At 36.9% G+C, this 24,823-nt stretch overlaps 1 protein-coding gene across 1 annotated transcript in view; it reads right to left on the reverse strand.

Annotated features, from left to right (window-relative positions):
* The window catches only part of ACOXL (acyl-CoA oxidase like), a 424,916-nt gene that overhangs the window by 118,549 nt on the left and 281,544 nt on the right, over positions 1 to 24,823 (reverse strand). Inside the window, 1 exon segment of the mRNA XM_049784649.1 lies at positions 11,402 to 11,511. Within this exon segment, the coding sequence (XP_049640606.1) occupies positions 11,402 to 11,511 (110 nt within the window).

Below are 24,823 nucleotides of genomic sequence, written 5' to 3' on the forward strand. Positions count from 1 at the left end.
AATACAAACAGACACAGAGGAAAAAATTTAACACCTGGAAATTAAAAATTTCACTACTGAACAATCAGTGGGTCAAAGATGAAATCAAAGAGGAAATTAAAACATTCCTGTAAACAAATGTGAATGAAGATACAAATTACCAGAATTTGTTGAACATGGCAAAAGCTGTACTAAGAGGAAAATTTAAAGCTTTACAAGCACACATCAGGAAGGAAGGAGCCTACATAAATAACTTAATGATACAACTTATAAAATTAGAAAACAATCAACAAAATAAACCAAAAACACATAGGCAGAATTAAATAACAAAGCTTAAAGTAGAAATTAATAAACTGGAAATCCAAAAACAATTCAAAACATCAATGAAACAGAAGTAGGCTCTCTTTGGAAAAAAATCAACAAAATGAATAAACCAGTAGCAAAACTCACAAATAGAGAGAGATAAATTTAATAAATCAAATTAGAAATAAATATGGGGAGATCACTACAGATACAACAGATTCATAGGGTAATCAGAGACTACTTTGGGAAACTCTATGCTACGAAACAAAAGAACCTGGAAGAAATGGAAAAATTCTTGGACTCATGATCTTCAATCATTGAACCATGATGACCTAGCATATCTAAACACCCATCACTATTGAGAAAATTAAGATGGTAATTAAGATTCTTCCCAAAAAACAAAAGCCCTGGCCCAGATGGATTCACTTAAAAATTCTTTCAAACCTTTCAAGAGAACCTACTACCAATTCTTTTCAGGCTCTTCCAGGAAATTGAAGAAACAGAAACACTACCAAAAATTTTATAAAGCTACCATCACCCTGAACTAAAAAGCATACATAGATGCTGCAAAATTTTTTAATTTAATTTAAAAAATTAAAAAAATAAGACCAAAATCCCTGATGAACAAATACAAAGATCCTCAACAAAATCCTAGCAAATAGGATCCAACACCTTATCTAGCAGGTCATACATTATGACCAAGTAGGTTTCATTCCAGAGATGTAAGGATGGCTTAACATACATAAGTCAACCAACATAATACACCATATCAACAAAAGAAAAACCATATGGTCATATCAATAGTTGTAGAGAAAGCATTTGATAAGGTCCAGCACCTGTTCATGATTATAACTCTCAACAAGATGGGAATGGAAGGAACTTTTTTTCAATACAGTCAAGGCAATAGCATATATACTACTCATAGAGATTAACTAAAAACCTTTCCTCTAAAATCCAGTACAAGACAAGAATTTCCCCTCACCATTCCTGTTTAACATATTAATGGAAGTACTAGCCATAGTAATTAGGCAAGAAAAAGATATCAAGGACATCCAGATAGGAAAAGAGAAAGTCAAGCACTCACTGTTTGCAGATGGCATGCTACTATATTCATAAAACCACAAAGACTCTACCAAGTAGCTTTTAGAAACAATAGATTTATATAATAAAGTGACAGTCTATAAAGTTAACATGCAAAAATCAATGGCCTTCTTATACACAAATAATGATAAAAATGGCCATAAAAATCAATTCCATTCACATTAATGCCACAGAAATTCCAATACCATAGAGTCAACTTAACTAAATACAAAGAAAACTATAAAACACTGTTTCAAGAAATAAAAGATGACACAAGGAAATGAAGACATATACACTGTTCATGTATTGCACCGGTGTCTAATTTTTTTCCTTTGTGAGAATCCTTCCTCCAGATAGCCTCAGTCAGTTTCCCTAGAAATTCTGCATATGGCTCAGAAATTCCCTGGAAAATCTTTGTATAGCTACCCTTAAATTTGGCATCAAAATAATTGTTTCTAAGCCTCCTATGCTAGCTGGCTGAGTCTCAAAACAGCACGAGGTAATTTTGCCTACTTATTTATTTCTGATAACTCCCCTTCTCCTATCAGCAGCTCGTAAGTAAATGGAACTCTTGCAACTATCCTTCCAGAGTGATATAGGCTATTAGTCTTAGTCTTATCTCCTTCAGAAAACAACATCTTTCATTGTAAAAGTTGGGACACTCAGATACTACAGTATTAAAGTCCTGATGGGTTCAACACACCCACTGTCGCACCAGGTACCAAAATTTTCAACACAAAATGGAGAAAGTGGGCCATACTCCAAGAACACTTTCTTAAATTCACCAAGATATTTCATATTTAAACATATTTAAACACATAGATTAAAGTTTTATTGTTTTCCTGATGGAAAAGAATTAGTTTTGGGTCTTAATAGTGTCAATTTCTCTTAGAAATTGAATAGGTGGGGAGGGGTGAGTAGTAATTGTATAAGACTACTTTCTGATTCAGCATTGGATTGAACTGTCACTATCTCATCTTTGGCATTCATTTCATTTAGTAATTCAATATCAGCCAATAAAGTGGCTGGCATCTCCTCTGATTTAGCACTAGCAGGAGGTAATGAATCACTAGCCTTAGGATTTTGGCATGACCACATGTAATTACTGAAAATACACTTTTGTTTTCTAGAGTTTGATGCTTTCTGAAATAGAGGTTGCACCAGAAACTGTTGAAAGCATTTCAGAAAGTTTGGCTCAAATATTTTGTATTTCTTGATAATACAAACTATAATAACAAAAGAACCACTACCAGAGTAACCAATGTATAAATTACTCTGTCAGTTTGTTTTATTTTGACTGTTGGAACAAAGAAGGTAGCCATATATGTGAAAAGAGGCCAGGGTCCCTTAACCCTAAACCAAGCTATTTTTATAACTTTAAACCAAATAAAATCTAATTTAATAATCTATGATGGAAAAATCCACTTGAGCAACCATGAGACTACCCCAAAGAATGCCTCATCAGTTGTAGACAGAGTCCCTGCTCCAGGCGTTAGGTGCTTAAGAGTGGTATTGCTGGATTATATGAAAGCTAAATTTTTAGTTTTTGGAGGAATATCCATACGTTTTCCAAAAAGCCTGTACCAGTGAGCATTTCTATCAGCATTAAATGAAAGTCCCATTCTCCCCGCATCCATGTCAGCACTAGTTGTTTTGGTTCTTTGTGATATCAGTCTCTGTGATATGAGATGATATCTAATTGTTGTTTTTATTTGCATCTCCCTGATATTTATCAATGTGAAAATTTTTTCAGGTGCCATTTTGATCATCTGTATTTCTTCTCTGAGAAAATGTCTGGTCATTTCTTCTCTCCATTTTTTGATGGGTTTAGATATTTTTCTTAAGTTTCTGTATATCTGAGATATTAGCCCCTTATCAGCTAGGTATTGGGTGAATAGTTTATCCCATTCCATGGGTGGCATTTGTATCCTAGTCACTGTTTACTTTGAAAAAGGAAATACTGAATCTTTTCAGTTTAATGTAGTTCCATTTGTTTATCTCTGCTTTCGCTTGCTTGGACAGTGGTGTATCTTCCTTGAAGATGCCTTTAGTCTCAATGTTATGCAGTGTTTGTCTACTTTTTCTTCTAGACACCTTATAGTTTCAAATCTAATATCAATACCTTTAATTCATTTTAATTGGAACTTTGTGCATGGTGTTAAAGGAAGGTCTGAGTTCACTTTTTATTGCATGTATATGACTAGTTTTTCCAACACCACTTGTTAAAGAGGATTTCCTTTCTCCTCTTCATATTTCTGCCTCTTTATCTAAGGTCATATACCTGAGGGTCAATCTCAGAATATTTGAGTATATTTCATTATCTGAGAGTCTGTCTTTATTCCAGTATTATCTTGTATTAATGACTACTGGTTTATAGTACAATTTGAAATTGAGAAAAGTGGTTCCTCCCATCTTCTTTTTTATGTAAGGCAAACACACTAACACTGTGCTATTGCTGTGGCCCAAGAAATGGATATTATTTCTATAAATTTCCAAGACTGAACCAAGATGATGTACCTGAACACACCTATTACTATTGAGCAAGCTGAAATTATTCCAAGGTCTTCCCCCAAAACACAAGCTCAAACCCAGATATATTCTTTCAACTTTTAAACATCATTTACTGACAAATATTTTAGGCTCTTTCAGAAAATTGAAGAAATAGAAACACTCGAAAATAGTTTCTGTGAAGCTAACATCATTCTGATACCAAAAAAAAAGATAGACACCATAACATAAAGAATTACAGACTTGTAACTTTGATGAACACAAATGAAAATATCCTTAACAAAATACTAGCAAATAGAATCCAACAATCCATCAAAAATATCAGATATCATGGCCAAGTAGCATTAATTCCAGGGATGCAAGTATGTTTTAATATACAGAAGTCAGTCAACCTCATACAGCATATCAGTAAAAGAAGGAATAAAAATTATGTGATCAAATCAATAGATGCAGAGAAAGCATTTGGTAAGCATCTATCATGATAAACAAATCTCAACAAAATGGCTATATTGTTTTAACTATGGCTATATTAATGGAACTTTCTTCAATATAGTCAAAGTCATTTACCACAAGCCCACAACAAACTTTATAATTGATGGGGAAAAATTAAAGCCTTTCCTTTAATATCAGGCACAAGACAAGTGTGCCTACTCTCATACATCCATTCTATTCAATAGGTACTGAAAATACTTATAGCAAGTAGGCAAGAAAAATATATCAAGGGCATTCAGATTGTAAAGAAAGAAGTCAAGCTCTAATTGTGGATAATCGATTATATTTAGAAAATTTTAAAACTAAAGAAAAGCTTCTAAAAACAATAATTTTTATAGTAAGGTAGAAGGCTACAAAATTAACAAGCAAAATTCCATGGATTTCCTATATACATATAATGAGAGAACAGATGTTTAAAAAACAATTCCAGGGACCAGAGTGAATAGCACAGTGGTCGGGGCATTTGCCTAGCACACAACTGACCCAGATTGGTTTCCAGCATGTTGTGTGGTTTCTTGAGCCTTTGAGGAGTGACTTAATAGAATACCACCTGTGTGTCACAAGTTGTGGCCCCAAAATCAAAAACCATAAAAACAAACAAAAAAATTTAATTCTTAGTTATGTCTCAGAAAATCTAGTTCCCCAGAATCAACTTAACTGAAGAGCTAAAACTATAAAGACTACAAAATTACCAAGCACTACTTCAAGAAATAAAAGAGGACATAAAGAAATGGAGATATTATTGTTGCTCATGGATTGGAAGTATTAACATACTAAAAATGGCAACACTTTGCAAAGCAATTTACATATTTAATGCAATTCCTTTAATTATACTCATGATGTTGCTCAAATAAATAGATGAAATATTTCTGAAATTCATATGGAATAACAAACCTCCATGAAAACCTAAAGCAATTCTTGAGAAAAGGAGATGGGAGGCATCACTTTCTCCAACTTCAAATTGCAATGTAAAGCAGTAGTCATTAAAACAGCACAGTACTAGAATAAAGACATTCAGATCAATGGAATAGACTTGAATATCCTGAAACTGACCCTCAGGTATATGATCAATTAATCCTTGATAAAGAGTCAAGAAATATGAAGCGGAGCAAGGAAAGCCTCTTCAACAAGTGGTATTGGGAAAACTGGTCAACTGCTTGCAAAAGAGTAAATTTATACATTTATTTAACATTGTGTACAAAGGTCAAATTAAAATGGATCAAAAACCTTATTATCACACCTGAAACCATAAAGTACAACTCACTCCGTGACATTGAAGCTAAAGGCATCTTCAAGGATGAAATATCACTGGCTAAGCAAGGGGAAGCAAAGATAAACAAAACTTCATTAAATTGACAAGCTTCTGCACCTCTAAAAAAATGGTGACGAGGATACAAAGTCTTTCTATGGAATGGGAGAAACTGTTCACCCAATAGCCATCTGATAAGGGGTTACTATCTAAGATATAAGATACTAACAGAGCTTAACAAGAAAAAATATCTAACCCCATCCAAAAATGGAAAGAAATAATGAGCAGACATTTCCTCAAAGAAGAAATTGATGGCAAAAAAATGCATGAAACAATGCTCCACATCATTAACCATTAGAGAGATGCAAATTAAAATATATCATCTCACAGCACAGAGTCTGACACATTTCAAAGAAAACTGACCAGTACTGGCATGAATGTGCAGAGAAAGGGAATGTCATTCACTGGTGATAGAAATGCTCACTGGTACAGCCTTTTTGGAAAATAAAATGTATATATCTCAAAAAAACTAGAAATTGAGCTTTCATATGATCTAGTAATACCACTCCAAGATATATATCCTAGTAACCCAAAAACATACTGCATAAAATGCATCATTAGTCTCATGTTCATGGCAGCACTATTTACAATAGCCAGAATGACACATACCACAAAGAACAAGAACAACCAGGGCCAGAGAGATAGCATGGAGGTAGGACGTTTGCCTTGCATACAGAAGGATGGTGGTTCAAATCCCAGCATCCCATAAGATCCCCCGAGCCTGCCAGGAGTGATTTCTGAGCGTAGAGCCAGTAGTAATCCCAGAGGGCTGCTGGGTATGACCCAAAACCAAAACAAACAAACAAACAAAAAACAAGTACAACCAATGCTGGCACAGATGCTGGGAAAAAGGGACTCTCATTCACTTTTGGTGGGAATGTTGACTGGTCCAGCCTTCTTGGTAAACAATATGGACATTACTCAAAAATCTAGAAATTGAGCTTTCATATTATCCAGCACTCCTCTTTGTTGGAATATATTCTATGAACCCAAAAACACTGCAGAAAAAGTATCTTCGGTTCTATATTTATGGCAGCACTACTTATAATATCTAGGATCTGGAAATAATCCAAGTGCTTAAGAACAAATTAGTGGATAAAGTATTTGTAGTACATCTACAGAATGCAAAGCAGTTGTTAGTTGTTAGTTAAAAAATTAATAAAATTTTCCTATATGGGGATAGACATGGAGAATATGATACTGACTGAAATGAATCAGAGGGAGAGGGACAGACATAAAATAATTACATTCATTTATAGAATATTTAAAAAAAAGAAACACATAGTATGTGAATAATACCCAAAGGCAATAGAAATGATGAGGAAAGTATGGTTAGGCTTAAGAAGTGATCACTATAACAATATTTGAAATAATTACTCTGTTCAAGGACCCAGAACTTAAAGGAAGTAAATGATGTGCATTATATCCCTTCCATAACAGTATTGCAAACCATTGTACCTAAAAGAAAAATGGGGAAGAGAGAATGAGTGACAGGGAAAGAAAGTCTGCCATAAATGAAGGCTGGGGTGGGTTTGGGATATGGGAGAGAAATTGGGAAAATTTTTATAATAATATGAAGTTTTATAATAAACTATATCCAGTGGTACTCAGGGGCCACAAAGGCTAGGCTGTAGTGTCAAGAGAGACATATGGGACTAGAGACTGAACTTGGGTCCGGAGAGATAGCACAGCGGTGTTTGCCTTGCAAGCAGCCGATCCAGGACCAAAGGTGGTTGGTTCGAATCCCGGTGTCCCATATGGTCCCCCGTGCCTGCCAGGAGCTATTTCTGAGCAGACAGCCAGGAGTAACCCCTGAGCACTGCCGGGTGTGACCCAAACCAAAAAAAAAAAAAAAACCAAAAAATAAAAAATAAAAAAAATAAATAGAGACTGAACTTGGGGCCTCACACCGGCTTGGCATGTTCTCTGCTATTTGAGCTATATTTCTAGGCCCCAAATATCATTCTGCTTTTTTTTTTAATAAAATCTTTATTTAAGCACCATAATTACAAGCATGATTGTAGTTGGGTTTCAGTCATAAATAGAAAACCTGCCTTTACCAGTGCAACATTCCTGCTACCATCAAATATCATTCTTAACAATAAATTGTCAAATTATTTCTTTATAAAACAAAAATAAAACTAGAAAATGCCTTCTACATTAAAATATATTAAAATCAGTAACATTTGGCAAGCGGTAGGGCGTTTGTCTTGCAAACACTAACCTAGGACAATCCGTGGTTTGATCCCCCAACATCTTATAAGATCCCCCAAGCCAGGAGCGATTTCTGAGAGCATAGCCAGGAGCAACCCCTGAGCATCACTGAATGTGGCCCCAAAAGCAAAATAAAATAAAATAAAATAAAATGAGTAACACTGAAAAGGAATAATTTTAAAAAATCATAATTTGCAGATGGATTGATTGCTTGTAAGAAAAACAAAACTCCCTTGCCACATTTTGGTATTGTGTTTTTGTTTTTTTGTTTTTTTTTGGTTTTTTTGTTTTGTTTTGTTTTTGTTTTTGAGCTACACCCAGCAGTGCTCAAGAGTTATTTATAGCTCTGCACTTTGGAATCACTTCTGTGGACTTGGGGGACCATATGGTATTGGTTTACAACTTCTTTTACCCAAAACAAAGACCTTCCTTGGTTTCTTGCCCCCCCCCCTTCTTTACAAGTCAAAGGCCTACCTAGAAGCAACTAGTTCAAGTTAAGCCTTTTGTCTGCCTCTCTCTGAAATTCTCTGCCCAGTGCCCAGTGATTTGAACTGCTTTATAAAGGACAGTTTGGTTTGGTGGGCAAATTTCTCCAGGAAATTGGAAACTACCCACATATTTCACCCTCACAAGCTTGGCTTAATTTATTTCCTGCAGTGACCCCTGCTCCAAACCCATCTTCCTGGAGTCAGATTACAGTTTGTAAAACCTCATTATATGAGATGCTGTGGATCAGACTCAGGTCAACTGCATACAAGGAAAGTGCTCTGCCTTTCCGGCTCTCTATAAACACATTTTAAAGAAAACATTAAAGCCAACATTAACTACACAGGTGAACTGCATTTATAAGCTAGCAGCAACAAAAACATTTATGTGTGTATACATATGCATGTATGTATGTATGTATGTATGTATGTATGTATGTATGTATTTGATATGGGGCCCACTCCTGGATAACATGTTCAGGGTGTACTCTTGGCTCTGTGCTCAAGATATTACACCTGGCAGAGTTCAGGTAACTATATGTAGTGTAGGAAATGAACCCAAGTCAACCTTCTCTAATTGTTGTACTATCTAATCTATAATTCTAAAGTATACTTTTGACAACAACAAAATTATACAAACACTTAGCAATAAGTCTAAGAATCTACTATATATAAAGAAGATTTAAATCTTTGAAAGGAGCATAATTCACAAATGTAAATTTTTCCATGATCTATAAATTTAAAACACCTTCAAAGAAAATCACAGCAGAATTTTTAACTTTGTTATCAAATAGAGACAAACACAAAACCTCACATTTTGACTCATGTTAAATAATACAGTTCAGCAGCATGGAGCACATCCACATTATCAAGTAGCCAAAATTGCTCATAGGGACTAGAATTTTTCTCATCTATTCATTAGACCTGTAATGTGCCTGTACTCATTAGACATTAGCTCTTCATTCCCACCCCTTTCTCCCAGTTTCAGGCAATACTATTCATCTTTGTCTCTGAATTTGACTACTCTAGATGTCAAGATAAGTGGAATCATACAATATTTTTTCCTTTAGATCAGCAGATTGTGTTTGTTTTGTTCTTAAGGACTTGATAAACCAATCTAAAAATTATGTAGAATATTTACATTATTCAATATAATTTTAAATTTTATCTCCTATTGTACATAAATTATACATAATTATAAATCTAGCATATGACAACAATGCATTGTTGAAATGAAGCTATATAAATAGATCAGGAACAATGTATTACCAAAATAAATTCTCCCATATGTAGAAAATTAGTAAATGCCAGAGGAAAACTTCAATTGCTAGGAGAGAATTGCTAATATAATCAGGGGTACTAGAACAACAGACAATTCCTAAGAAAATAAGTGAAAGAAATTGACTTCCTCATACCATAGACAAATGTATAATGAATATAAGAATGAAACATGAAGGTGAATGAAACATAGTCTTAAAGAAGGTAAGATGTAAAACAGTGAATACTTAAGAAAAATATACATAAAATATAAATACAAGGGCTGGAGCAGTGGCACAAGCTGTACAGCTGTAAAGCTGTAACATAATATATATTATAATTATATAAATATACTTTTATAATTTATATAAGATTTAGATAATATTTTAGATTGGTTTATCAAGTCCTTAATACATTTTATTTCAATTTAATAGTCAATGTCAAAGACATCATAAAGAAAATAGATCACAAGCCACAAACCTGGGGAAGATAATTGAACAACCATCTGTAACAATAAAAGATAATGAACCTCTTAAAGACAAAGAAAAACAGAAAAACTGGCAAATGACGCCAACATGCATTTCACCCCAGAAAAGCTATAAATGGAGAATGTGAAAACATAGTGTCTTAAAATCAGAAAGGAAAATGCAGTTTCAAGTCACAGTGAGAAATCTATATATACTCTATTGCCAAGAACTCAGAAATCTTAGAATGCCAACTACTGGTGAAGATAGGCTCTGGTGTGCTTGCTACTGGAGATGTTTGAATTGTACAATCACTGTGAAATCATCTGGCATTGTCTTGTAAGGTTGAACTTTGCCACAACCCAGTGGATTTCATTTCAAAGCAACATATATTCATGGAAAGCGTTTGCAAACAAGAAATTGGAAATCACTCAGAGATCATTTGATCAGTTTAAAGGACTGTGGTCACTATATTTTAAATAAATGTTTAAGCAAGAACTTTATGAGTAATGCGATAATCTCTTTCTTGAATTTCTTGAAATGTTTGCATCAGTTATGTCAGTTGGGGGTTGGGGAGAGAGATTATAGATGTGTGGGTGTCTGAGCTGATGTTAAAATGTGCTTCTCAGTCTGAGTCACAGCAACTAAATTTGAAAGCTCTGTAAGAAATCTTGCATACATTCTCCAGAAAATATATAGAAGATTGTTCTTAAGCTTGATGCAAAATATCAAAAAGATATTCACTGATAGCAGATATCAACATAGTGGTATGTACACCTGACAGAACTTTGAGACAAGAAAACAACTTTTCAGCTACATTTAATGACTACTGTAACAATCGTGGAAACAAACTATTGAGTAAAAACAGGAAGCTACAGAATACCACATATATTATGCTATATTTATCAGGTTTAGAGACAATACTGAAAAACCATTAAAAACAACCTAAAGGATCCTGAGACCAGGCTATCTAGTTAAAAACACTAGTCTTCTCTTATTCCCATGCAACTTTGGGCAAAATATTTAACCTCCATGCCTCAATTTTCCATCTGCAAAATGGTAGTAATCGGGTACCTTATTGGGTTCTAATGTAAAAGCTTGGAATAGTGAGCATATAATAAAGAAGGAACACAAGTAGGAAGAATAGAATTAGCAACACTTTAGTTCTAAACTTGGAGATTGGGTGTATGAACAATGACTTTTCACATTTTGGTATTAATATATGTCAAATATGAAAATTTTCTATGTAATCAGATTTGATCATAAGACACTGAGAGGCAGAAATAGTGACAACTTGAGCAATTATATACCTGGTTTTCAGCATGCTGCCCGCAGAGTCAGCCCAGCTTTGGAGCAAGGTTAAGAGTGGTCTTTCTTCATACTCTTTGGTTTTTTGAGCCAGCAGCTCCCGTGCCACCACCTGTGTGAAGAGTTTATCATTGATTAATCATTTCTCAGAAATGTAAAAATTCTAGTGTCTATTTTTTGTTGTAGTTGATAGCATGTTTACCAATAGTATGTTCAGATCTATGGTCTTGGTGTACAATTACTGCATCTCCCCACCACCAATAAGTATTCCTGTTGCTTCTAGTTACTCTTCATTCTTCAGCTTTCCTCCTGTCCCCCTGCTTTGCCAACCCCAGCTTGGTTTTGACTCAGACCAATGAGTTTTGAAATTCAGTACCAATGGTTGATCATCTTATATTTCTATTCCTTGTTTTATTACCCTGTATACCACAGATGAATGAAATCATCCCGTATTTGTCTGACATATTTTGCTAACTCCTGACATATTTTGCTAATCCCTTTCCCCCAGTTCCATCCAAGTTACAGCAAACTGCAAGATTTTTTCTTACAGCTGCATAGTGTTCATCACATATATTACAACCTTGTTATGGTTGTAACAAATGTTCATCTGATTGTAGATCATAGTTGCAGTGCTTAGTAGCTGGCTACTCATGGCTCTGTGTTCAGAGTACATTCCTGGTTGTTCTCTGGGGTCCATATGTGGTGCCTGGAATCAAACTGGTGTCAGAGGCATGAAAGGCAAAAACACCTTACCTCCTGTACTATCTCTTTAATCCTATTTATTGGTTTTTGAAAAAGCCTTCATATTCTTTCCACAGAGGTTGAATCAAACTACATTGCTACTAACAGTGAATAAGAGTTCCTTTCTCACCACATCCCCATCAAACACTGGTTGTTTGTGGTCCTTTTGATGAGATGATATCTCATTAATGGTTTGAGTTGCATTTTCCTCATACTAAGATATAAACAGTTTGTCTTATATTTTTGAGCCACTGTAAATCTTCAGAAAACGTTTTTTTTATTTTTTCCACTACCCTTTTTTTGGCCACACCCAGTGATGTTCAAGGCTTACTCATGGTTCTGTGCCCAAGGATCATTCTCATTCCTGGCAAGACTTAGGGGACCAAATAGGGAAGTGGGGAACCTAACCTGTGTCATCTGCATGCAAGGTTAGTGCCCAATCTGCTGTATTATCTCTTTGGTCCTCTTTTTATTTTTGATGAGGCTTTGGATTCTTTTTTTGAGTTTTGTGAGTGTTTTATGTATCTTGAATATTAATCCTTTATCTTATATATGTGTGAAAATACTCCCATTCTGTAAATTTTTCATTTTAGTTTTAACTTCTTTTGCATGTAAAATCATTTTAATTTTTGTCACTCCATTTGTTTTATTGTCTTTGTCAATAGTATAAATCACTAAGGATACCTTTAGACCAAAGGAGGACCACATCTAGAAAAGATTCACCTATGTTTTCCTCAGTGCATCTTAGAAATTCAGTCTAATTTCAATGTTTTTAGTCCATTTCAAATTAACTTATGTGTATGATACAGATTCTGTTTGCTTTCATACATGTGGCCATCCAACATTCTCATTGTCATTATTTATAGTGGTTTTTCTTGTTCTACTTTATGCTTCCAGCAACTTTGTCATAGATTAGCTGTCCACAAATTTGAAAGGTTATCTCTGGACTATCAATTATATTCCACTTGTCTAAGAGTGTATCTGTAGTCCAGTACCTCTCTGCTATTGATTACCACTGCTTAACTATACAATTTGAATTCAGGCAATGAAATTCTCCCATCTTCCATTTTCTTTTCTTTTCTTTTCTCTTCTTTTCTTTTCTTTTCTTTTCTTTTCTTTTCTTTTCTTTTTTTTTTGTTTGTTTTTGGGTCACACCTGGCAGCGTTCAGGGTTACTCCTGGCTCTGTGCTCAGAAGTTGCCCCTGGCAGGCTCGGGGGACCATATGGGATGCCGAGATTCAAACCATGTGAAGCAAACACCCTACCACCATGCTATCTCTCTGACCCTCCATCTTCCATTTTTTTTAGAATAGCTTAGAATCCCTTAGTTATTTGGGAATGTTTGGGGTTTCATATATTTCTAGTGCCTTTGCTTGAAGCAAAATCCAAAGAGAGTAACATGTAGAAGAGTTTACCTTCTCAGAGGCTTTAATATGGCATTTAGCCTACCACTCAAAGTCTTCCTCAAGACTGTCTAACTAGCCATGTACACTGTATTTTCTATTTTCTTTTACAGAAGGGAAAAATCACACCCAGTGATGTGCAAGGGTTATTCCTGGCAGTGCTTGGAGGACCATATGGAATGCTGAGAATTTAACTCAGGCTGGTTGTGTGCAAGCTGAGTACTTCTTGTTCTCTCTGCCACCTGAAGTATCTGTCTTCAGTACTAATCCTAGAACAAATTATTTTAGTTAAAACTTCAGATAAAATGTTCTGTCCTTCCCTGGGTCAGATGGCTAGACTATTTTGGTCTTTCAGTCTACACTGGATCATATTTTGGTAAATAGTATAAAAATATACACACAATACATTGTCTATCTATCACCTTAGCAACTTTAAAGTTAGAAATGTGGGCCTAAAATACTGTATGTTTCCTTTGGACTGGAAAGAGAGACATCAACTGAAATTCTTTTAAGGGAGTCCACCTGGGACCAATCTGCTGACTACTAACAGTAAAAGTCAAACCAAGAAAGACTACTGAGGAATTAGACAATGTGAAATCAGACCAAATTGCAAATCCACAGGACTTTGAGCTAACGTTTGCATGTGGTTTTAATGTAATGAACGAGGGGGTGTTTGTTCCATGACAGTAAATGCTGATTCATTCTATACATAATCAACATTGGGATAGTTCTTTCTTTCACCTATATTTATGTGTTAAAAAAGATTCTACAAAATACTGCATGATCTTTTTTTATTGTTTTTAATTTTTTTGAGCCACACCTAGTGTTACTCAGGGGCATCACCTGGCTCTTCACTCAGAAATTCCTCTTGGCAGCTCAGGAGAACTACATGTGATCAAAACTGGGTTGGCCATATGCAAGGCAAATGCCCTACCTATTCTATTATCTCTTTAATCCCAGTGCTGCATGCTTTTAAGCAATAAGCTAAACAATGTTTTTGGCTCAATAATTTAAGATTCTATTTAAATGCGATTTCAGATTCTTTTTGTTTTGTTTTGTTTTGTTTTAGCGGCACTCAAGAGTTACTCCTGCCTCAGCACTCAGAAATTGCTCCTGGCAGGCTGGGGAACCATATGGGATGCCCGGATTCGAACCACCATCTGTCCTTTGTGTTTCTTAATTTATTTAATTTATGATGACCCTACCTCCATATCCTTTGATACAAAAGCAACATCATTCTAAACAGTATATAATATTTTCTTTGATTTCTACTTTTCCATACCTTTGCCTTTATTTTTTTATGCTATTTATTACCACTTGATGACAAAGAGAAAAAAATTCTTAATACTTTCTTGCTTTTTTGCAATCCGAAAGATAAGTTCTAGGAGGTTGAATTTGCTCATCTCTATGCACCAAACCATGTTGGAGTTAAACATTTTTGAATGAGTGAATGAAGGAATAAAATAAATTCTTTGAATGAATTCTAATGAATGAATGAATGAATAAATACATTTTCAGTGTCTTTTTTGGCCTGTTCAATTTCTTACTAAGTTCTTTGAACTTTTGTCACTAATTAAATTGTTCAAATTTAAACAAGTAAATTAGATACTATTAACCAACTTCTAGAATTAACTTACAATCAGAATTAAAATTTGAATGATGTAAGAATTCAGTTCAGGTGTTAAACTAAGAGAAAAGACTGACAAATTAGGTTCTAACCAGTATCACAAAACGCAGATTACTCATTTTAGCTCTCAGTTCCTTTTTCTTCTTTTTTGTTCCTTTCTTTTGGCCTCTTTCCTCCTTTTTCTAGGTCATGAGATAAAAAAAAATTCTAAAATGAACTTATTTTTAAAATGCCACTGATGTCCCTCAGTGAAAGATTAAGTGATTGAAGCTATGGGGTGTTGGGGGGTGGAGGAGTGAGTACAGTGTGTGAACCTGGGGCTTCATTTGATAAATGACCCGGGAGAGGAAAAGACAGATCAGTTGTTATTTTTACTGAGCATGCAATGAGGAGGCCACATTTCAACCTCTTACTGTGTACCCTAATACATAAGATATTATACTGCATGTGTATAAAACGCCGAATTTCTCTTTTAAAATCACTATGGATCACAAAAATGTTATAAATTTTAAATAATGTAGAAAAGTTTTGCCTGCTTATTACCTACTCCTGCCAAATTAAATATTTTACATGGAAATAATAATGATCAAAATTAGAAAATCAGTTAAAATCATTAATTATTTAAGTATTAATTTAACTATTATTAATTATTAATTTTTGGTTAGGGCTGATGATGTTCCTTCTTTAGTTTTTTTTCTTTGAGGGGACACATCCAGCAACATTCAAGGGTTACTCCTGGCTCTGCACTCAGAAATTGCTCCTGGCAGGCTTGGGGAACCATATGGGATGCTGGGGACCAAACTAGTCCAAAATTGGCCACGTGCAAGGTGAACACCCAACCCACTCTACTATTTCTCTGGCTCTAATATTAGTTCCTTCTTTTGAGGAGATTATTTTGTGTTAGTGCTTTTGTGTCTGCAGACACAATACTAATAATTCCCTGTCGGCAGCATATGCTCAGGAGAACCTTTTCTAAAAGAACTCTGGGACACCACAGTCAGTGCTGTAAAAGAAGTCCATCTTCAGGAGGAATCAAGCTAATCTATAGTCAATACTTGGAAACTATGAGTCTGAGCAATTGTGCAGAATAATGAGGTCATAAACATTCATTTACAATGAATATATGCATGAGGTAGTGCCAATTATATAATATTAGTAAAAGTTATTTTGTACATCAAATGGCTTTTCATGACATCTCTGAAGCAATGAACATTTCTACACCTTAAGATCTCCAGAGATTTATGCCAGGTACAGTAAAATTTGGATTAAGAAGTCTAAATGTAGTGTCTACTGCCAAGGTAGAAATATTTAAAGTTTGTGAGCTCAGAAAATGTGGTGTGAGTGGGAAAGCCATCCCAGAGTATATGCTCAGTAGTAAGTAATGCAGACACTGGGCTTCTCTCAGTACTCCAGTGAGTGCAATCAAAGTGGCAGGTCTGATTGCAACATGATTTCAACCCATGCTTCAAGACACCATAGGTAATATAAGCTGCATAACAACAACAAGAAAAAGACAAGTGGGGCCTTGCATGAGGTTGACCTGGATTAAATCACCAACATCTTGTCAGTGATTCCAGAGTGCAGAACCAGGAGTAATTCCTGAGCATTTCTTGGTGTGGTCCTAAAACCAAATAAACAAAATAGAATCCCAAGAATTTTAAGATGCCTCAAGCATAACTCTATAAGCATAAGCCTTAACTTATATCAAGATTTTAATTCTGAAAACATGGCCCATAGCGATAGGATAAGCTCCTCTCTGGCTGAGCTCAATCCAGTTCTGTACCATAAACATCCACTTTGCATTTACTGTATCCTGCACTTCACAAGCCACACGGTAGCAATACTGAGATTTTCACTGAAGGTGCTCAAAAACACTGAAGCTTTACTTGCGTGCCCTCCTCTGATTCTCATCATGGCTGGAGCATCTCCCTTGCCACTCACTCCCACTTTACAGAAACACCTCAAAATGCAGTTGCCATGTTTGCATTATGCCGCTGATTTCACTCCTTTCTTGAATGTAAACTAAGCTGAGAAAACTCATGAATACACCGGCCACACTGCAGAAAACTAGTCTTCTTGAAAGGAGAGGATGGGCCAAGCCCCTGCACTGCCAATACTATGCCTGCTCATCCAAAATCACTGTTTTCTTGATGTCCCTGCCTCACTACCCATCTATGATTCTCTTCAGGAACACCTATCTGACCAAACTTCAGGTTTGCTGGTATTTGGGTTCATATCACCAGGGCTTTTTGGAGCAAGTGCAGGCATCCTCCCCCTGAATCTTCCTTGTAAGAAGCCTGGCAACTAAGAACATGTCCCCAAAAAGTGCTTTGAATTGCTGGACAACTTTGTTTGTTTGATGTTATCATCCCTATAAAAACACACCAATTTAACACAACTGAAAGCTAACAACAAGATCTTACTAAACCTTCATTGGAGATACAATAATTTTCACAAATGGTGTCCTTGCAGCTATACTTTTCTTTCTTTTTTTCTTTTTTGAAAAGGTTTTTTCTCTTCCTTTTTATTTATATTTTTTCCTTTCTATTCTTTTAAAATAACCTTGTTCTCACTTATCTGTAAACAAATGTATTATGGTCAATTATGTGATATAATTTCTTAGAGAGGATACAGTGTCCCCTAATACCCCACCCTTTAAGGGAACCACCCAGACCTTATCCAAGATATAGTAAAGGAAACAATTGAGGAAGAGACTGCTATTAGTTTTCTTATCATGTCTGAAGAAACTGGAGAAGAGGCCAACCCCAGGATTCAATAGTTCAGGGCAGATAATTTAACTGTGGTAAACAGGGGCATTTACACAGAGACTGCAAGATACCTCTTGGACCTGCCTCCTTGAGATCAAAACCTAAATATCTGATCTCAAGAAACTGGATGAGGGGCCAACATTAGACCCCACATAATCAGGGGACACTGTTTAATTAACACTAGTTTTCACCCTAGTCAGGGTTGGCTTCTTCTTTGCACATGTTTGTTCCACCCGAGTGGGAAAAACCTCTGGATAGGCTCTCTCTACCTCAACCTATTCTCCAACCATGGCGGTACTCCTATTCTTCCTAATAAAGACTGTGGCTTTGGGAACGGCGAGGTGGCAGTAGAGGTAAGGTGTCTGCCTTGCAAGCGCTAGCCAAGGAAGGACCACAGTTTGATCCTCCAGCGTCCCATATGATCCCCCCAAGCCAGGGGCAATTTCTGAGCGCTTAGCCAGGAATAACCCCTGAGCATCAAATGGGTGTGGCCCTAAAAACAAAAACAAAAACAAAAGACTGTGGCTTTGCTGCTTCTCCTGATGGAAAGATCCCTGGACCTGTTTCATCTCCCCAGATTGGTGTGGATTATTTCCTGCAGTGGCTTTGTTTCCAGACCCATGTCCCCGATCCCCAGTGTGAGAAACTTTTTATCTGGTGCCCTTGCAGGGACCTCCACAATAGTGGATGAGATGATTCCTGGGTTAACCAAGTGGACAATTAGGTGGATAATTCCCCACTAGTTAAGGGTCTTAATTTCCCTTAGGATCAAGGCTATGGTAGTGTCCTGGCTTTGAAATGAGAGACCTTTCCATTTCTTCACATTCCTCATCACCCTTTCCTCATCCTTTTCCATGTCCTTTATAGGACTGGTAATATGTATACTAGGAAGTTTGGTGTTACTCTTTTGTTTTTTGGTTTTTGGGAGACACACTCGATGATGCTCAGGGATATTCCTGGCTATGCGCTCAGAAATTGCTCCTGGCTTGAAGGACCATATAGGACACTGGGGATTGAACCCAGCTTTGTCCTGGGTCAGCCATGTGCCAGGCAAATGCCCTACAACTGTGCTGTTGCTCTGGCCCCTGGTGTTACTCTTAATAGGCTTTATGATACTCTGGTCTTTTTTTCATGTATTGTGTATTATGGGATTTAGAGACCAAACATTTTGAAATATCTTCCACATTAGAAAGTAAAAGCACCCCCCCAGTGGTGACACACGCTCAAATTAAAAGCCACCACAAGGCCATTAATTCACCATCCACCACTGGCATTAAACCAGAGAAATCACCATTTGCTCAGATTAATATATCAGATAAAAGAAATGCTGAAGATGAGCTGGCTACTACCTCTTTGGACTTTGAGTGCAAAAAAGTGGCTTTGTAGGTCTACATCCACCCTTCTTCCACCACAGCCCATCAGGGAGTATTTGAGATGAACTCCTATGCCTTTACCCATCAAGAGGATAATCAACCCCCATCCTATATGGAAGTGAGCATGGTCTTGCTCAGTAAATTCAAAAAAGCCTGTTCACAGTTTGGGCCAATTTCAGCATTTTGTATTGATTCCTTACTAACTGGAGCTTTGTACCTCTCAGGATTTTTTATGTTATTGGTAAGTCCTGCCCAAGCTTCTCACAATACATGCAGTGGAGAATGTGGCTCAGTGATAACACTAAAACCAAACTTCATACTCTAGGTCATTCTGAAAGGATGATTTCAGGGATTCAGTTAACTTATGAACTTCTTCTGGGGGCTTATGCAAACCCCCACAGACAGGCAACTTTATCTAGTGCTATCTTAGAACTGGTCCATGAGGAGGCACTGTGTGCTTGAGAAAAGATTGATAAAGATATGGAATATAAAGGATATGGAAAGCTTTACAAAGATTTTTCAAAGCACTTCAGAGCCATATGCAGACTTTATGGGTAAACTGATGGATATGGTAAGGAAGCATAGCAGCTCCTGATAAAAAACATCAGCTTTTGAAAATACCAATAAAGACTGACAGGTGATCTTGTGCCCTATTATAGAAAAAGTGGATATAATGGGGTTTCTACAGGCTGGTTGAAATGTTGGATCCATTGTGCATAAGGCTCATGTCAATGCTATGGTGGCCTATTCTGTATGGAAATGGGATGAATCAGTCTAACCTTACAGAGGATACAATGTCCCACAACACTCCCCTTTAAGGGAAACACCCAGACCTTGTCAAGATATGATGAAACAGTTGGGTAGAGAATGCTATTCATTTACTTATCATGTCTCAAGAAACTGGAGAAGAGGCCAACCTCAGGGTTCAGTAGGTAGGGACAGATAATTTAACTGTGTAAACAGGAGCATTTATACAGAGACTGCACGATTCCTCTTAGACCTGCCTCCTTGAGACTGAAACCTAAGCATCTGATCTTAGGAAACTGGGTGAGGGACCAGCACTAGGCCCCACAGAATCAGGAGACACTCTCATCTGTGATTCCCCTCCCCAACCTGGGTCAACAGAGCTGTGATCAATAGATTTGCTGCAACCTGCTACTGCAGGAAGTTGTGACTTGGATATCCCCTGCCCTCAGCCAGTAATCATAACACTGCCCAGTCTCCCTATAAATTGAAATCTGGTGTAAAGGGGCAAATCCCACTAGGTACTGTGGCTATCTCATGGGGAGAAGCAGTCTATTTTTGTTTTTGTTTTTGGGTCACACCCAGCAGTGCTCAAGGGTTACTCCTGGCTCCATGCTCAGAAATTGCTCTTGGCAGGCTCAGGGGACCGTATGGGATGACAGGATTCAAACCAACGAGCTTCTGCATCAAAGGCAAATGCCTTACATCCATGCTATCTCTCCAGCCCCAGAAGTCTAACTATTAAGAAAATTACTGTTCACATAGGAATAATAGATTCTGGTCATATGGAAGAAATAACAATTGTCATTTCCGTGCTGCTTGTTTGGACTTTTAAGAAGGAAGAGCACATCGCCCAGTTTCTATTACTTCCTTTTGTAATGCCTGGATATTCTGATTGTCCTAGGAATGGAGGCTTTAGTAGCACAAACCCCCATGCCTCCGCTAATCTGGTGGCTTTTATCTCCAAACTTAGGCAGAGCACCCACTGTTAACACTTGAGATTCATGGCAAGAAATTTAAAAGTATGTTTGACACGGTGCAGAACTTTCTATCATCTCCTTGCAACACTGACCCTGTAATTGGGCAATACAAAAAATACCTTATGGCCTAGAAGGAAAGGTGCTCTGCCTTTCTCTTTTGTCCAACAGAACACTAGATGACTATAATGCATTAACTTTAATGATTGTTAGCCACCTTCTGCCATACATAGCTCCAATTTCTCTGATTCTATGAAGCTGAGATCAATATAATCAATGGGGTGATGAATACTATATCCCTCACCAAGTCCCCTCCCTGGCCACTGTTCATAATTTTCACCTTTTTAATTGGAGTCACTGTGTTTCGTTCCTGCCACCTCTCCAGAGTCAATGGAGATCTCACATTCCTCTGTGGAAGCTGCAGTGACCCCACAATAACACATATCAAAGGCTTTAATAGACTTGGTAGAGGAGCAGCTTAAACTAGGACATACTGAAACTTCATTTTCAGAATGGAACTCTCCTGTTTTTGTTATACAAAAGAAGTCGGGCAAATGGCAGCTGTTAATTAACTTACGAAATGTTAATTCTACTATGGTCCCCATGAGTGCTTTATAACCAGTTCTGCCCACCCCAGTGACAATAGTTAAAAAATGGAGATTGTGATGATAGACCTAAAAGATTGCTTTTATAATATCCCTTTATACCCTGAGGATCACAAATGTTTTTCATTCTCCATTCTTTCTCTTAACAATAGGGCCCCCATGCAGTGATTACAATGGAACTGTTTTACCTCAGGGAATGATCAACTTATCTACCATGTGCCAATATTTTGTTGATACAGTTTTACACCATGCTTGCACAAGATTTCCCACAATTCAGTACATAATTCAGTACATGGATGACATATTGCTAACATGTTCTATGAACAGAAAACGTCAGGATTTATATGATAGTATCATGACATATTTGCTGAAGGCTGGTTTATAGATTGCCATAGAAAAAATGAGACACTATTCCTGTATGACTACTTGGGCTATGTCTGGGAGCACACTACATGCATTCTCATTTATCAGAAAGATCTCATAACTCTTAATTTTTAAAAACTGTTGAGAGACATTCATTGGATCACCCCTCTCTAGAAATTTTCAACTCTGAACTCAGCAAACCTATCCAAACCCTGGAAGAGAACTCTAGGCAATTAATTCCTGAAGCTCAAAAGGAATCAGGTTTTTTCATGGATGGGCTCCAAAATTCCTATCTTTTCAGGTTCATACCTGAGAATAAAGTATGTTTACTTATCTCTGCAACTTTTCTAATTCCCAAATACTGCCACTGCCTAAATGTCAGGACTACTAGAATGGCTCTATTTACACAAAAGTCTTGCACCTTTGTGCCATATTTAGAGTCGATAGCTGGTCTAATAATTAAAGCCATGCTGTGGGCACTTGTCCTACCGGGATACGATCTGGATGTCTATAGTTCAGCCAATTCAAAAAATGAAATCTGAATCCATTCTGTCCTTCAGCGAGGCTCTTCAAAAAGCTTTAGCTAAATTCTCAGGAGAAATTTTCTCCCACTACTCTGCTGGAAGTGCCTGAAATTTTTTCAGAAGGACACATTGTGTAACCTCTTCAATAATTTAGTTTCCCCCCATATATAATGCCCTGTGTTTTATATTGATGGTTCATCAGGTTCATCATCAAGGAATGGTAGTAAAACCGGCCATCACTGACCACAACAGGGTCTTCAAATTATAAGTCAACCCAACATGTTGATTTACTTACTCTCCCATTTCTTACAGGCCACTCACTCATGTGGTGAGTGACTCAGCATATGTGGTTGGGCCTATCACTGCCTCCCTAAGTGGTCATAACCATGTGGTTCAGAATTTGCTTCAGAAATTACAAGCTCTTTTGAAAAAGCTAGCTGAGTCTATTTTCATTATCCAAAAGGGCCAGTGGCTCAAGAAAATAAAACTGCTGAGGCCAGCGAGGTGGCGCTATAGGTAAGGTGTCTGCCTTGCAAGTGCTAGCCAAGGAAAGGACCACGGTTCTATCCCCCGGCGTCCCATATGGTCCCCCAAGCCAGGGGCAATTTCTGAGCACTTAGCCAGGAGTAACCCCTGAGCATCAAATGGGTGTGGCCCGAAAAATCAAAAAAGAAAAGAAAAGAAAACTGCTGATCACCTGGCAGCACTTTATTTAACTTACCTGTAAAAGGGCATCAAGCTCTACATGCAAATGCCTATTGCATTCATATGCTTTGTTGCACCCCATGGAGGCAAGCCTGCCCTGTTATTGAGGAATGCAAAATGTGTGTTCCTTTGAATAAAACCTCACATGTAGCTGGATCCTACCTCCAGGATTTGCAGACAAATGAACTATGGCAAATGGATGGTACACATAGTAACACTTTACAAAGAAACCTCGTCTCATTTTATGTGGGCCATACCCATAACTTATGAAAGAGATAAGGCTGTTTATCCCTTCTTACTGTGTTTCTTTATAATGGACACCACCTATCCCGTCAAAACTGATAATGGACTAGTCTACATTAGTAAAACCTTTTAATCATTCTGCAGAGAATGGCAAATAAAAAACATCACTTCTATCCCTTACAAATCTCAGGAACATGCTCACAGAACCCTCAAAACTCAATTATAAAATACAGAAAATGGGACATGCCAGCAACTGACCAATCCTTAACACTATATTTACTATTCTTGAATTTACCCTCAAGGAGAGCCCCACACAGCTGCAGAAAAATAATTTTAAGAAGATGCACAAGCTCATAATAAAAAACATCACTTCTATCCCTTACAAATCTCAGGAACATGCTCACAGAACCCTCAAAACTCAATTATAAAATACAGAAAATGGGACATGCCAGCAACTGACCAATCCTTAACACTATATTTACTATTCTTGAATTTACCCTCAAGGAGAGCCCCACACAGCTGCAGAAAAATAATTTTAAGAAGATGCACAAGCTCAAAAAGCAGTTAGCTCACCTATTTGGGTAAAAAATGATAAGGGCTGGATAGCTGGTAATCTCATTTAAGGAAAAGAGTATGTTTATATTTCTACATGGCAGCCCCACCATTGTCAGAAGTAGAATTCTCAAAAATGATAAAAACAAGCCACATATTCCTACAGACTGGGATAAGGAAGCTCCCAAACTGAAGCATTCCTCTCCTCCCTAGATCCAACACAGACTACTCAAGAGAAAGATAGAAGGAAATTAGCAGCAACCCTAACAGGTAATTGGTACAACAAGCCAAGATATCACACTAAGGCAAGGATTAAGAGTGACCAGATTTTGAATTTTGGTTCTGTTTATGAAGAAACTGGTCCAGCTCTCATTGGAATTTGTAATTTAGAAAACACTTGTTACATGAACTCAACATTATGATGCCTGTGTAATGCTACATGTTTGCCCAATTATTATAACCAAAACCATTACAAATAAGATCTTAACAGATCAAATCTGTTGGACCACAAAGGCAAAGTGAAAGAAAGATTTGGCAAAAGTATGATAGCTTTGTAGGCATGACAGTATAGGCATACTAGCCCCAAAGATTTTGAGATAACCATTGGGTTGTTCAATAACCTGTTTGCAGGGCACAATCAACAAGATTCACATGAATTACTTCTATTTCTGATGATAGTATCTATGATGACCTGAATAAAGTTGATAGGCAGAAAAGTCATAAAGAGAAAAATAAGGATCATCTCAATGACTTAAAATCTGCAGAACATGCTTTGCAGATACACAAGCAGCTCAATGAG

This window comes from Suncus etruscus, chromosome 12 (assembly GCF_024139225.1).
Source record: "Suncus etruscus isolate mSunEtr1 chromosome 12, mSunEtr1.pri.cur, whole genome shotgun sequence".
Classification (NCBI taxonomy): domain Eukaryota; kingdom Metazoa; phylum Chordata; class Mammalia; order Eulipotyphla; family Soricidae; genus Suncus; species Suncus etruscus.